Below are 15,466 nucleotides of genomic sequence, written 5' to 3'. Positions count from 1 at the left end.
AACATAATTAATAATGCAAATTTTAAGGAATAGGTTTATGTTCTAGGACCCAGGACTTTGGCCTTAGAGCCTCCAGCTGAGACCAGAATAGTGTTTACGGAGATAGGCTGTATTCCTGGAAGGTACAAATAATCCAACGCCGTCTGGACGAGAAATCTAAAAACAAAAAAACTCCCGCCTCACTGAAGAGACTAGGGCCGAGTTCAGAATTCCTACGCCCCTTGCCAGGCCCACTTCCGCTTCCGGGGAGGTGGTTCCCGGCCCTCCCTAATGTGGGGGCGGAAGCTATGGAAGAGCAGGAAGTGGCCCTGGCACTTCCGGTACAGGAAAGTCTTCGCTGCAGCTCTGCCGGGCTTGACAGGCGGTGGGTTCCTGCATGTAGCTCGCTCTCTTCTTTCGCCTTCCTCCGGTCTTACTTTCAAGCTCATTTGCCACCGCCGTCGCCGCAGCTCCTGACTCCTGAGCCGCCCCTTCCCCATGTTCCGGGGCAGGAGTCCTGAAAGCGAAAACCCGCTCGCTGGTACCCCATCATGTCCGAACTGACTAAAGAACTGATGGAGCTGGTGTGGGGCACCAAGAGCAGCCCCGGCCTCTCCGACACCATCTTCTGCCGCTGGACGCAAGGTACCTTGTCTGGGCTCTCACTTCCAGCTGTCGCATCTTTTGCTCTGAGAAAGTCTGGCTGTGAGGCTTCTCGCCCCAACCCCTTTGCTTGGCTCGCACTGTGTCCCGATCCCAATGCTCAGCTCTGAAACTGGACTTTCCAGAAACGGCCTACCTGCTCTGGGGTGGAGAGGTTGAGAAGAATGGTTACAGTTGGCCACTAAAGACCCAAAATACCTCTGCCGCTCTGGGCTGCTCTTTGCCTGGGTAGAAAGAAAAAGGGTGGCCCCTTGTTGGGCTGCAATGCGTGACACTGAGGGTGTGCCCTGTGCCCCAGTGTCAGTTTTTCAAGAACTGTGGCGATCTGGGTCTGTACCCCCTAGCAAGGCTTTATGTTGTTGCTTTTTATTAACACTTTAGCCTATTTTTGGAATGGGAAGTTCACAGGAAAGTCAAGGAGGCTAATTCCAGAAAGTAACTTTGTCGTTTGAATTTTAATTATGTGGTTAGGTATATGAGTAGATTGTTGCGTGCTTCAAAGTGTTCTCTTGGCCCAAAATATTCCTGATTTTGAGATACTTTAGTATCTATTGCAGTTTAAAAGGAATATGGATCACAGCACTTACTGTGCTGGTGTAATGTTACCCAGACAGGATTTTAGTTATGTAAGACATCTTAGTAATAATAATCAAATAATAATGAAATAAAAATAACCATTTTTTTCAGTTTCTGCGTCGTGTTAGTCTCTGTGCTGGGCGCTTTATACTAGTAATTATCTCTAATTCGTTAAGCTTTGCTATTCAAACACAAAGGGCACTTTCCTTAAAGTGACTTAAGATAAAGATTATGGTGAAGTTAGGTAAAGTTAGGAGCATAGCCTTCAGAGTCGGAAGAATCAGTAATGTATGCAGCATGTAAAACACTTACCTTAGGCAAATAAATAATAGCTATTCAGTGTGGCGGTGGGTTTAAGGGGGTTAGTGTTATTAAAGCATTTATTTAGAGAATACTTGTTTTTGGAAATTTTGACACAGTAAATCTGAGTTCCAATTTCAAAATATTTGTAAAATATTTACCTTCCCGCCTCCCAGGTAAATTAGAAGCATGGTGTCTTACAGTCAGTTGGGTTATTTAGTCCATCATCCTTGTTTTAACAGATGAGAAAAATGAGTTGTGAAGGTTAAATGACTGGGCCAAAACTGGACAAATTGATAGAGCTGGGAGTGGTTTCCACATCTCCCAACTCCTAATACAGCTCTCTCTTTTTTTTCTTTGAGTTTCTAAACCCTACAAGTAATGAGTTTGCCTTTTTTACACATTTAATTAGGTCAGTTAACTAATATTTTCTGGAATCTTGGACACTTGCATTTACAGATTTTATTTTAAAATTTGTTTCCTACTTTGACTTACTTAATATTAAGCAGCCCTAAAATGTGCAAAAGTGAAGGATTAAGAAAATTTATACCTCCATTCTAGTCAGTCAGAATTTACTAACCATTTTGCTATGTAGAATAAGATTATATTTAGCCTCTTTTGTATTTATATTATGTTGCAAATTTGAAGAGAATTCAGGCAGACGGTTCTGGTATGGTTTTGGTATAGGCTTTAGAATAGGCAGACTTGGGTTCTAGGTTCAAGTTATTTATTTGAGCCTCAATTTCTTTCTATATAAAATGCAGATAATAGTGCCAACTTTATAGGATTGTTATGTGGATGAAAGGTTAAGTAAATATACTTAGCCACTGAGCAAAATATCTGAAATACAGTAAACATTCAGTAAATGGTAGCTACTGCTGTATTAATTTATAAAGTGCTTAATCATAGACCAAGTCAAAAACTACTCTCATGCCTTGCCTTGAGAATCACAAGATATTATTGTATATTATTTGGTGAATAAGCAGTTTTTTAAGTAGAACTTTATAATGACATCTTAGAATGCTCTGTCACATTTTAGTCATGGAGAAGTTCCTCATCAAGATTAGTTCAGTAAGTATCATATCAAAATGAAAGATTTGTTTCTTTTATTGCTTTTCAAAGAGCATCGTTATATAGTGGATATGTAATTTTTTTCAAAGTCTTACATTTATCAAGATTTTGAGGAAACCAAATACGTATTTTAAGTTATCACCTCTGAACCAGGGGGTTGTTGTTGCTGGTTTGGCATGTTAATTGTTGTGTTCATTCATTCTCAGAAGCATAGGACTGCTAATGATTGCTGTGGTGCTCATTTGGGTTTGTGGGAAGAGACCCAAGACGCTGATGTGCTGCTCTTACATGACTGCATCAGTAATGTGACACCAGCTCTGGCATTATTTCATAGTCTAACTGCTTTGAATTGACTACCCCAATCTCCTTTGTCTTTTGAAAGCAAGTTAGACCTGTAAGATGTTTCAGGTAGATATTTATAAAATTGTATCTAGAGGTATTCCATGTATGAAGTTATACTGATTGGCCAAGTTAAAATATTTTGAAATGGTTGTTAAAACAATAAACTGCAGTAGTGACACCTAGTTTGTTGGGTTTTTTTTAATTGAATTGATTGTTTTCAATAGTGTTCTCTGCAAATCCTTTTTAAAACAAAGCATATTTTTGACTTTTTTTTTTTTAATTTAAATGCTTTCAACTAGCAATTTAAAGGTTTGGAATTGTTTGCTTAATTTGGAAGTTGCTCTCTACTCTTTGCTGCTTCCCTCCTGCTCAAATGCCTGTAATAATTTTTAAAGAAAAGCACATCTTTTCACTTGCTTAGTTCATTAGCATCACTTATACTCCCTCCCTTCTTTTCACAAACTAGAACAGTATTTCAGATCCTTGCAGTTGACACTCAGGGGGTGGGAGGAAAAATAAACAGTAAACATAATATAAACCTAAATTAAGTATATATAATAGTTAGAGGGTAAGGAATTAGGAAGTTCCAGGATAGGGTTGGCCTGGATAGGACTCATTTTAAGATGAGATTTGAGCAAACACGGGAAGTAACTGAATTAGTTATGCAGACGTTTGGGGAAAAGAGCACTCCAGGCAGTTATTCAAGGAACAACAACAAACTTGTTCAAGGAACGGCAAAGAGGTTAGTGTGACTGAAGGAGGAGTGAGGAAATGGGAGATTGATAAAAGGTGACACTATGACCCAAATCTTATAAGGCTTTATAGGCCATTTTAAGGACTTTGGCATTTATTCTGGATGAAACTGGGGGATGGAGGTTATTGGAAGGTTTAGAGCAAAGGCGTGACAGGATCTATCAAGTTTTTAAAGGATCACTCTGTCTGCCATGTCTGAGGCTGTAGTGGATTAAGGGAGACAGCGAGAAGATCAGATAAGAGGCAGTTGGAGCAATCAAGGGGAGAAGAGATGGCAACTTGGACCTGGATAGTAGTACTGTACTGGAGATGTTAACAAGTGGTCAGAGTGATGCCATCCCAGCAGAACCAAAATAAGGGTCAAGATGTAACAGTTATATATATATGTATGTGTGTATATATATATGTATATATACATGTATGTGTATACACACACACATATGCATATATATATATGTTTGTATTATACATTAGGTGAAAGTTTACAGAGCAAATTAGATTCCCATTCAATAGTTTGTACATAAGTGTTTTTCATGGCCTTGGCTTCACTCCCCAAAGTGTGTCAGCACTCTCCTCATTTCCTCCCTGGGCTCCCCTGTTTTCTTTCATTGTGATTTTCTACCCCTTCTTGCCTTCTCATCTTTGCTTTTGGGCAGATAGGCCCTTTTGACCTCATATAATTGATTGTTCTAAGGAGGGCGTTTCTCTTGGGTGTTATTGTTTATTTTATGGTCTTGTCTGTTGTTTGGCTGGAAGGCAGTCTCTGGGAATGGCTTCAGTTCCAGGTCAGAAGGGCCATAGTCTTGGGGGTTCCTCCAGTCTCTGTCAGACCAGGAAGTCTGGTCTCTTCTGTGATCTTGATTTTTTTGTTCTGCGCTTTTCTGCTGCTCTGTGTGGGGACGCTTTGTTGTGATCCCAGTCAGAGCGGTCAAGAAGTAGCATTAATTTTATTATAAAAGAAAATATTTTGACTTATTAGGAATTCATTTTCTTTTCAGTATTGATGATCTAGATCATTGTTTGGCAAGCTTTTTCTGTAAAAGGCCATGGGCTTTATGGTTTCATTTCAACTATTCTGCCATTTTAGTGAAAGCAGCAGTAGATGATATGAACCTGGCTGTATTCTAAAACTATAAAAATGAGGCTGACCCATGATCTAAATTATAAACTTTCAGAAACTATTTCTTCCCTTTTCTCCTTCCTCCAGGCTTTAAGTTACTTTCTTGTTTTGCCTAAAGAGTGACTAAAAAGGGGGAACCCCAATTTTGCTGTTTGTAGCCGTTCAGTGTGGTTTGTTTTCAGGACTGTAGGGGCTGTAGCTGATTGAAATTAGAGTTTAGGGCTTTCTGTGTAGAGCAATTTCTGTTACACGGTATGAGAAAATTGAGATTTAATAAATTAGATCTATTTAGAAGTTAATGCATTTGGCTTAAAATTAGAAAGTATGTTTGGATGTTTATTACAGTGATTAACATTTTACTAAAGTAATAAAATGATATAGTTGTATCAGTAATTTTTCTTCTAAGGTGAGAATTAGTTAATACTGTGGATTACATCATTTCAAAGATTTTTTGATAGAAGCTTTTTATTTCTTTTAAGTATAGATTTTCTTTTTTCCAGCATGCCTAAATCATAATTCGTCAAACATCCGATGTTTTTTACACTCGCAATTTGTAAGCATGTGACAGTTAAGTTCTTGATACTTTGAATTATATATTTTTTTATTAAAAGACTTTAAAGTATCATAATATCACTTGTGTCATGCTTTACAGTTTTTCAAAATCATATTTGTCCTCATTTTTATAGATGAGGAACCTGTGGCCCACTTTAGATATTTGATTCAACCAAGATCATCCAACTTGTAATGATCACACCAAGTCTTTCTATGGCCTTTTGTTTACACAGAAGTTAGAATTATAGAGGCAGTAGTTGTCAATTGGTTTAAATAAAATATGTAAGTATAAAAAAATATTCATATGAAAATAAGAGACTGGGAAATTGCAAAGAGGTTTATAGCTTAGGTTTAAATTAATTATGAACTGTAAAACTTGCAACTGATAAAGACTTCTGTACTCTCTAGTATCGTTGACTATGGTACAAAATTATTTATGCTCAGATGTTTTCAATGAGTAATTTTATATCTAGTCAGAGAAAACAGCCATTTATGTGATAAATAAATTCCTTTAAAAACCAGGAGAAAATTTTAGTGTGAAAATACTTGACGAGTGATCAGCTGCTAACCAAAAGGTCAGCAGTTTGAATCCACCCAGGCACTCCCTGGAAACCCTCTGGGACAGTTCTACTCTGTCCTATAGGGTCGCTCTGAGTTGGAATCAACTCGAAGGCAGTGGGTATCCTAAAACAGGAATATACGAAGCAGGCTTCTCATTTTATAATAAGGTTTCACTTGAATTTGAATCTCTTAAAAAAAAAAAAAAAAACCCATTGTCGCCTAGTCGATTCCAACTCGTAGTACTCTGTGTAGAACTGCCCCATAGGGTTTCCAAGGAGCAGCTGGTGGATTCGAACTACGAACTTTTTGGTTAGCAGCTGTAGCAGCTGTAGCCCTTAACTACTTCGCCACCAGGGTTTTAGAATAGAATGCTTAATTTTCTTTTAGCTGACTTTGTTTCAGGCTTTAATAGTTTTTGTCAATTATCAGTAACACACTCAAAAGTGTGTGTTGGAATTAAGCAGAATTTGGCATAAAACAGATGTGCCTGGAATTTTCTCATGAGGTTTTAACATCCAAAATACAAAAGCAGCTCATTATTTGAATTTTTAAGGAAGACAAGAATTCATTACTAATTCACACTTATTAAAACACACTGAAAGTTTTTCAGAGCCTGATTTTGCCTCTGCACTTGGACACAACACTAGGGGCCCTTTTTTATTCCTTATTCTTCAGTAGAAGAGCTAGGTAACAAATGAAGGTTTCTTGACTTCATCATGTTTTTGTGTTCCTAAATTGGACTTCAGATTTGATTGTCTTAATATGATTGTACCCTTAATTCTTACTTGTCCTTATCAAAATCATCCTGTCTACCTTGCCTATTCCCAACGCACCATTTATCTTATCATCTACTTCTATTCCCAGGCTGCTGTGTATTGCTGGAGAAAATTATGACCAGCACTAATACAAATTTAGTAGTTGAACCTTAGCTGAGCCCTCAATTGCTTCTTTTTGTTCTTTATCCTTACCAACTTTCCTTGCATTTTTCAGATTAACATTCTTTTCAATTGTCTACTCCCTCTCATTCCCTTCACTTTCAGTAAGTAACATCTCCTTAGTCTTCACTTGTTCTTTGCCTGCATATTTCACTTAGAAGCCTTCTTCTCCCCTAGGCCGATGGTTCTCAAGTTTTGTTTTTTTTTTTCAACTCAGGACCCCTTTACATGCTTAAAAATTATTGAGGACTTCAATATAAAAAATCAATTAGTGAGATTTGTGGCATTGTTTTACATTTTTACAAACTACTTTATTATCTGTCTTATTAGAAAACAAGTGGTAGATTTTTAAAGGTTATTTGCAATATGGGATTCAAAGCTACATCAGTGAACTTTTTGTACGCTGTTAATTGAAATCCGTTGGCCTGTCTTGTACTTTGAATGGCTCTTTTACCCATGCGTGAATTTGTAACAGCATTCATCTGTCATTTTGGAAATTATTGGTTCACTGGTTTATGAAGACCTCCCACGTGTTAACATATTCTGTCACGTGATATCAAAAGTCATAGTTGTTTCTGTCACCACTGACCTCATCAGAAAAGTCTAAGTATTGAGGACCAGTCAAGCTCATAGTCATGGATACAGTTTTCCAAAATTCTAATAATACTTGAAAAGTTGAAATTTTATTGTTGACAGAAATATTGTCAGCTATTTTCCTTGAGGTGTCAAGCATTGTTAATCTACTTTGCTGACTCAGCTTCTGCCCACTTGTTAATATTCTCAACTCTATTATCTTTGTTCTACATACACTCATTCATTTTAACTGCCATGCTTAGGATAATATGTCTCAGATTTCTATTTTTAATCCTAAACTCTGCCCTGAACTCTAGACCCATATTACCCACTTCTAAATTTTGCCAAATGGTTGTCTCACATTTTTGAAACTGAACTTGGCGTTCATAGAAACACATTCACTCATACTGGGAAAACAGTGGTGAATAGAAGTGGCAAGATACTTGTAGGGAAGACAGACAATAAACAAGTAAACAAGAATATAATTATAGAGTATGATAAGCACTGATTTCCCTGGAAGATAATAGAGAGAGAGATCTACTTAGATTTGTCAGAGAATATTCTCTCTGAGGAATTAACACCTAAACTGAGTCTTAAAGCATGAGAAAGATTTAGCCATATGAGCCGAAACAAACCAGCTGTCATCCAGTTAGTTCTGACTCATGGCAACCTCATGAGTTTCAGAGTTGAACTGAGCTTCATAGGGTTTTCAATGGTTGTGACCTTTCGGCCGTTCTTCCGAGGTACCTCTGAGAGGACTCGAGCTGCCAGCCTTTCGGTAAGTAGCCTAGTGCTTAACCATTTGCGCCACCCAGGGATTCCTAGCCGTGGGAAGAGATGGGGAAAGAGCATTCCATACAGAACCAACAACAAGCATCAGGGCCCCAGGAAAAGACTAGGAGTGTTTTTAGGCACCTGAGCCATTGTAGATAATGAAGGTAAGAGTGACATGAGGGAAAGTTGGATTGATAGGTGTGAGCCAGATTATGCAGCGTCTTTTAGACCATGAAAAGGAGTTTGGGTTTCATTCTAATTGCAGTGAGTAGCCACTGAAATGCTTTAAGCATACTGTGGCAAAATCTGATTTCCATTTATAAAGTAATACTTTGGCAACTCTATGCTGAATAGATTGGTGGGAGAAAGTAGAAGGAAATACCGTACCGTACCCGTTGCTGTCGAGTCAATTTCGCCTCATAGCGACCCTATAGGTCAGAGAACTGCCCCATAGGGTTTCCAAGGAGCCTCCTGGCGGACTTGAACTGCCAACCTTTTGGTTAGCAGCCATATACTTAATACACCACCAGGGTTTCTAGTAGAAGGAATGGGGAGATCTAATTGTAAGCTCCTTAGCAATATCAAGGGGAGAGATGATGATTTGAACTAGAAGGTGAACTGGAGATGGGATAAAAATAGATTCAAGACCTGTCTTGGAGGTTAAAACAAGAAGACCTTACCTTAATGTGAAGTCTAAAAGGTAAGTGAGTTTTTCAGAGAAAAAGTTAGCAAATAAATGTTTCAAGAAGAGGGAACAATATGTACAGTGGGTAAAAAAAACAGAGAAAATGGAATATTTGAGGACCTGAAAGAAGTTTAGCAAGCCTGTAGCCTAAAGAGGAAGAGTGGTAAAGGATGAGGTAGGAGATGTAGGCAGAAGGCAGATCATACAAGGCCATGTTAAGGATTTTAGACTTTGCGCATGTCTGGAGTTCTGTTTTGGGCTGTATTTGGGAATTACCTGATGATAGTGGGCAGTGAAAATCCTGGAGTAGACGAGAGTGCCCAGAAAGCATAGAATGAAAAGAGCATAGATCCTAAAACTAAGGCCTGGGGAACGTTAGCTTTGAAGGAGAAGAAACAGAAAAGGAAAACCTGGAAGAAAAGGGAACAGTGAAGCCAAGGGACAGGCATTTTTCAGAAGTTTGGTACACCCATAGGTTGAAAACCAGGTAATTGTGGGTTAAGTGAGTTGAGAGGTAAGGAATTGAGACAGTGCGCATAGATGACTATTAAAGTAGGTAGGCTTTGAGAGGAAATGAATGAGAGAGTGGTAGCTGGAGATTGAGGGAAGGAGCGGAACCTTAAGGAGAACGTTTTGGGTTTTATTTCTTTAGTATATGAAATACATGTTTCAATGCTTTCTGGAAGAGAGGGAATGAAGGTAAAGAAGAGAGAAGCAATGGGAGAAAAAGGGATTCTCTGCAGTATTTCTTACTTCAGTTGCTATCAGCTAGTGTCTCAATTGAAGCCTTAGTGTACAGTGGTTAGAGCTCAGCTGCTAACCAAAAGGTCAGCAGTTTGAATTCACCAGCTGTTCCCTGGAAACTCTACTGGGCAGTTCTGCTTTGTCCTGTAGGGTTGCTAGGAGTTGCAAGCTACTCGACAGCAATGGGTTTAGTGTCTCAAGTTAGAAACTTCAAAGACATCTCTAATTTCTTTTGTACCAAGCCTTCGCCCCACATATACGTACTCATCAAAGCTTACTTTTGTCTCTCAAATATATTTGAATATAGTTTTCTCTGTACTGATACTGCTTTTATTAGGGTCATCACTATTTCTGTAGGACTGTTGAAACCACCTCTTCCTCATTCCTTTTTAAAAAAAAAAAAGTGGGATCATACTACTATTTTACTAAAAGACCTTTGCTAGCTGGTCATGGCCTGGCCTTTCCAGCATTATGTTGTCAACTTCCCGTCCTCCCATTTGTCATCTTCCCCCATCTTAACTCAATAAATACTACCCTCCAGCTACATTAATTTTTCTACTAATCCATAAAATTATTCTGCTCTTTTTCCTTTAATAAAGTTATTTTCTTTCTCTGAATGTCACTTTCCCACATTGTCTTCCTGACAAATCCCTCCTATTCAGGATAAATCTTAAAGTCACCTCTTAAGACTTGACTCAGGCAGAGTAAGCCAATCCTTTCTGTACCCATAACAATGTTTATAATTGTATTACAGCGTTCATTTATTCTCTTGTTTTAGTAATTGCTTGTTTGTCTTCACCTCAATTCTTGGTTCCTTCAAACCAGGGACTGTGTCATTCATGCGTATTTCCTAAAATGCTTGGTATAGTGTCTAATGTTTACTAAATGTTGAATAAATGACTAAATTATAACCATTAATGAATGGTTATAACGGTTAAGCACTCGGCTGCTAACCTAAGGGTCAATGGTTCGAACCCACCAGCAGCGCTGCAGGAGAAAAGACCTGGCTGTCTGCTTCCCTTAAGATTACAGCCTAGGAAGCACTATGGGGCAGTTCTGTTCTGTCCTATAGGATCTCTATGAATCAGAGTGGACTCCAGGTACACAACAACAACATGTTGGAATTGTAAGTGATCATTTTAAAGATAAGAACACTGAGGCCTAAAGGAGTGAAATAATTTACCTAAAGTTATACAGATAGTAACTCTGTTCTCCTGACTTTAGACCATCTATGATGCCGTTTCATTTTTCAGTTCAAAGGTTGAAGTGATTAACAACACGTATACTATATGAAAGTGTTCTAAAAATTATGTTTGAATTCAGTAGATAGCCTATATAGTCCTCCTTGGAGTAAATTGGAATTCTGGTGGTACAGTGGTTAAGGAGCTCAGCTGCTAACCAGAAGGCTGGCAGTTCAAATCTACCCGCCGCTCCTTGGAAACCCTCTGAGGCAGTTCTATTCTGTCCTACAGGGTCGCTATGAGTCGGAATCGACTTGACGACAACGGGTTTGGTTTATTGGTTTGGTTTAGAGTAAATTAAATTATTTAAAAATCATGCTTAGTGTTCTTTTATTAAAGTTCATACTTTATCCCCCTAGAGGGGGGGTCCCTGGGTGCAAAAGTATGTGTGTGTACTTGCGTACATTTGGAAGAGAGAATATAGGTTCCATAGCTTTTTTGAAAGGGTTCCTTGATCCCCCAAACAGTAGAGAACCACTGCATCTGACTTACCTACAAATATTTTGCTATTGTGATAAGTGATCTTTCAAAGGAAAGTACATTAAAAATGCTTTTAGCTGCTACTTAAATTATATGTTTAATCTTTGTTACTTGCTTTCATTTTTAGGGTTTGCGTTTAGTGAATCAGAGGGATCTGCATTAGAACAGTTTGAAGGTGGCCCCTGTGCTGTTATTGCACCTGTTCAGGTAACATAGACTACTTTACCAACTCCTTAGAGGGATGTGTTCAAACATTTTATTTTACTTTGTGTTTTCTAATGTCTGTGTTCTGTATAATCATGAGGCATGATCAGTAAACAGTTAACTTTTGTTCCTGTAAATTACTACAAACATATAAAAAAAGAATAATTAGAACATGGGTGAGTTGCACAGCCGTAACATTGTATTTTAAAGAAAAAAATGATAGGTGTCCTCTAACGTTCAGAAAATTAGCAATTACTAATCATGACATCTTTTCTAAACCAAAGAATCTATTGAGTTACAGCATTTTATACTATAGATAGGTACATCATAGTAATCATACTGTTATTTGTTCTGTCTATAAATGATTTTCCTAAAAAGTTGAAGAAGAGTTATTTTCATGACCTAACTTTTAAAATGTTAAAAATAAGTTGGAAGTATATACTGTTTTAGACTATAGCTTTGACCTTTCCAAATAAAATTTGTAGGAACTGATTTCAAACAGAATTTCAAAAATAAGTTTTTTCTTTGCACAAAAGATAGTTTGTCTGAATGTATTTATTTGATTTTGAATCTTGATGTGTTACCTTGTTTTAATTTCACTGACTAATTTGCTATAAACTATAACTTTGTGAAAACCAAGAATTGAATTTTCATTTTAATGTAGCACTTAGAATGTTTGTGAACAGCAGTGCAACTTCAAAACTGTTATCAAAGCAGTTGGAATTTATTATGTTTTAATGAGCACGTTTTGAAAGTGCATATTTAGTAAGATATTTATTATTCATTGGGTATAAAGAGCGCATCTCTAAACAGTTGCAAAGTAAATTTGTGTCTCAGACTGCATACTCCATAAATTTGCATTATTAAATTAAAAATGTAGTTCTCTGAAGGAAAAGCAAATTCCCCTTCCATCTTAGATTCCAAAATAATATCCTTTATAGTTCATTATTTTATTTTGTTAGGGAGTGAAGTTGATTTTTTTTTCTTGTATTAGTGAAAAAAAAAAAAATTAAGTTTGAACCTTGCCTCAGAACTGTGGAATATAAACATAGAAATTTGACTCTAAATTTGTAGTTAGAACTGGTTGTGTTGTGTAACTGAGGCAGACTTTTGAGTTATAGCAAAAAAAAAAAAAAGCTAAAAAAAAGCCTCGTTGCAGTCACATAGATTCCAACTCAGAGTAACCCTACAAAATAGAGTAGAGCTGCCCCATAGGGTTTCCAAGGAGCAGCTGGTGGATCCAAACTGCTGACCTTTTTGGTTAGCAGCTGAGCTCTTAACCACTGCACCACCAGGGCTCTTTTGGTTGCTAGTAGGAACCTTAACTGAATTTGAAGATTCCTTGTCCTGCCCATATGCAAATTGGGCTGTTTAAGCAGTGCCTGTCTTCATCCGTAATAATACCCCAGGGTTTTTATTGAAAGTCTATGAATATAGTTTAATATAAGGCATACCTCAGGAATTTCCTGTTTTATATTTAAAAAATGGTAGTTATTTTTATAAATGGGGTTGCGATGTAAAAAAGAATAATTGTGATGTTCAAAATCCTGACACCTATCTTTATGTATCTTTAAGGTAGTAATTTAGTCTGATAGTCACATAAACCTTTTCAGTCAGTAGAATTTTGTTTTTATTAATATTTCAATTTAACAATCACAGCTAAATCATTAAGAGTAATGAACAAGACTCAATATTAAACCTTTTTTAAACTATAAAAGAACATGATGGTATTACTGGAAAAATAAATGTAATCATGGAACAGGGCAGATAATGCAATAGTAGACCTTACTGCATATGAGAATATATCAAGAATTTCTCACATGCCATGATAAAGAAATAACTACAAAGTCAATGGTGAAATAAAAAGTGTAACAAATGCCATTGGTATGACTGGTTAGCAGTTTGAGGGAGAAAAAGGGAGTTTAGATCATCTCATGCCATATCTCAAATAGTATATTTTTTATAGTACTTAGCCATAGGAAAACTAAAACGAAGTGTTTATCAACCCTCTATGAAAAAAATGGCTTTCCCAGTTCAACAAACTACAGTGAAAAATATAAGTTTTTAAGGGAGGTTTTCTTTCTTATACAAAGAATATGTACAAATTGGTTCGATACCGGGGATTAAATGGGCACTGGATATAAACATGCAATCATAATAGGTGGAATATGCTGGACAACAAAAGTAACAAGGTGTTCAACCTCACTAGTAATCCAAGAAACTAAAAATAAAACTGTAACTAGATTCTATTTGTTAACTTTTCCTCATCTCTAAGTATAAAACTATAATGGCCAATGCATATAAGGGTGGGGTGATGCTAGCACAGTTATATACCTCCCCATCGTACAAATCTGTGCTTTGATTTTGGGAAAGAATTTACATTATACTTGAAACCATGATAATTCAGATGTTTAGATGCAATAATTGTACTTCTGTGAATTTTTCTAGAGGAAAAATCTTACATGGGAAAGGTTATATTCAAAAAAATTTATACATATGTGTTGTTGTTAGGTGCTGTCAAGTTAATTCTGACTCATAGCCACCCTTGTGTACAACAAAAAGAAAGTCTTGCCGCATCCTCAAAATCATTGTTATGCTTGAGCCCATTGTTACAGCCACTGTGTCAGTCCACCTCATTGAGAGTCTTCCTCTTTTTTGCTGACTCTCTACTAAGCATGATGTTCTTCTCTAGAGAGTGGTCCCTGCTGATATGTCCAAAGTACATGGCACAAAGTCTCACCATCCTCACTTCTAAGGAGCATTTTGGCTATACTTCTTCCAAGACAGATTTGTTTGTTCTTCTGGCAGTCTGTGGTATATTCAATATTTTTCACCAACAGCGTAATTCAAAGGCATCAATTCTTTGGTCTTTATTCATTGCCTAGCTTTCACATGTATATGAGGCCATTGAAAATACCATGGCTTGAACCATGCTCACCTTAGTCCTCAAAGTGACATCTTTGTTTTTTAATACATGAAAGAGGTATTGTGCAGCAGATTTGCCCAATGCGAAATGTTTGATTCTTGACTGCTGCTACTGTGGGTGTTGATTATGGATCCAAGTAAAATGAAATCCTTGACGACTTCAGTCTTTTCTCTGTTTATCATTGTCTTAGTTATGTAGGGCTGCAGTAACAGAAATGCCACAAGTGGATGGCTTCAACAAAAAGAGAAATTTATTCTCTCACAACCTAGGAGGCTAGAAATCCAAATTCAGGGTGTGAGCTCCAGTGGAAGGCTTTCTCTGTCGGTTCTGGGGGAGGGTCCTCATCATCTATCTTCCCCAGCTCTGTGAGCTTCTCAGCATAGGAACCCTGGGTCCAAAGGATGCGTGGGCTCCTGGTTCTTCTTGCTTGGTGGTAATGAGGTCCCTTGTCTCTCTGGTAGCTTCTCTCTTTTATATCTCAAAAGAGATTGACTCAAGATACAACCTAATCTTGTAGATTTGAGTCCTGCCTCATTAACATAACTACCTTTAATCCTACCTCGTTACCATCATAGAGGTAAGATTTAGAACACATAGGAAAATCACATCAGATGATGAAATGGTAGACAGCCATACATTACTGAGAATCCTGGCCTGGCCAGGTTGACATGCATTTTGTGGGGACACAATTCAGTCTATAAAAACCATGATGTTGTTTATTGGTCCAGTTGTGAGGATTTTTGTTTATGTTGAGGTGTAATGTATACTGAAGGCTGTAGTCTTTGGTCTTCATCAGTAAGTGCTTCAAGTCCTCTTTGCTTTCAGCAAGTAAGGTTGTGTCATGTACATATTGCAGGTTATTAATGACTCTTCCTCCAATCCTGATGCCGCGTTCTTCTTCATATAATCCAGCTTCTTGGGTTATTTGCTCAGCATACAGACTGAATAAGTATGATGAAATGATACAATCCTGATGCGTACCTTTCC

At 37.5% G+C, this 15,466-nt stretch overlaps 1 protein-coding gene across 3 annotated transcripts in view; it reads left to right on the top strand.

Annotated features, from left to right (window-relative positions):
• The first annotated feature begins 297 nt into the window (after positions 1 to 297).
• The window catches only part of MINDY3 (MINDY lysine 48 deubiquitinase 3), a 97,496-nt gene continuing 82,327 nt past the window's right edge, over positions 298 to 15,466 (top strand). For 2 of the 3 annotated variants that reach the window (XM_064284888.1, XM_023548891.2), the window contains exons 1-2: positions 298 to 624; positions 11,477 to 11,556. In XM_064284888.1, coding sequence (XP_064140958.1) covers positions 531 to 624; positions 11,477 to 11,556 — 174 coding nt within the window. In that variant the 5' untranslated portion in view covers positions 298 to 530. The remainder of the gene's footprint in view (positions 625 to 11,476; positions 11,557 to 15,466) is intronic. The other variant, XM_003410568.4, reaches the window with a different exon arrangement.

Source organism: Loxodonta africana, chromosome 4, assembly GCF_030014295.1.
Source record: "Loxodonta africana isolate mLoxAfr1 chromosome 4, mLoxAfr1.hap2, whole genome shotgun sequence".
NCBI lineage: Eukaryota > Metazoa > Chordata > Mammalia > Proboscidea > Elephantidae > Loxodonta > Loxodonta africana.
The sequence above is the reverse complement of the archived record's forward strand: the minus strand, read 5'-3'. Positions and strand labels throughout refer to the sequence as shown.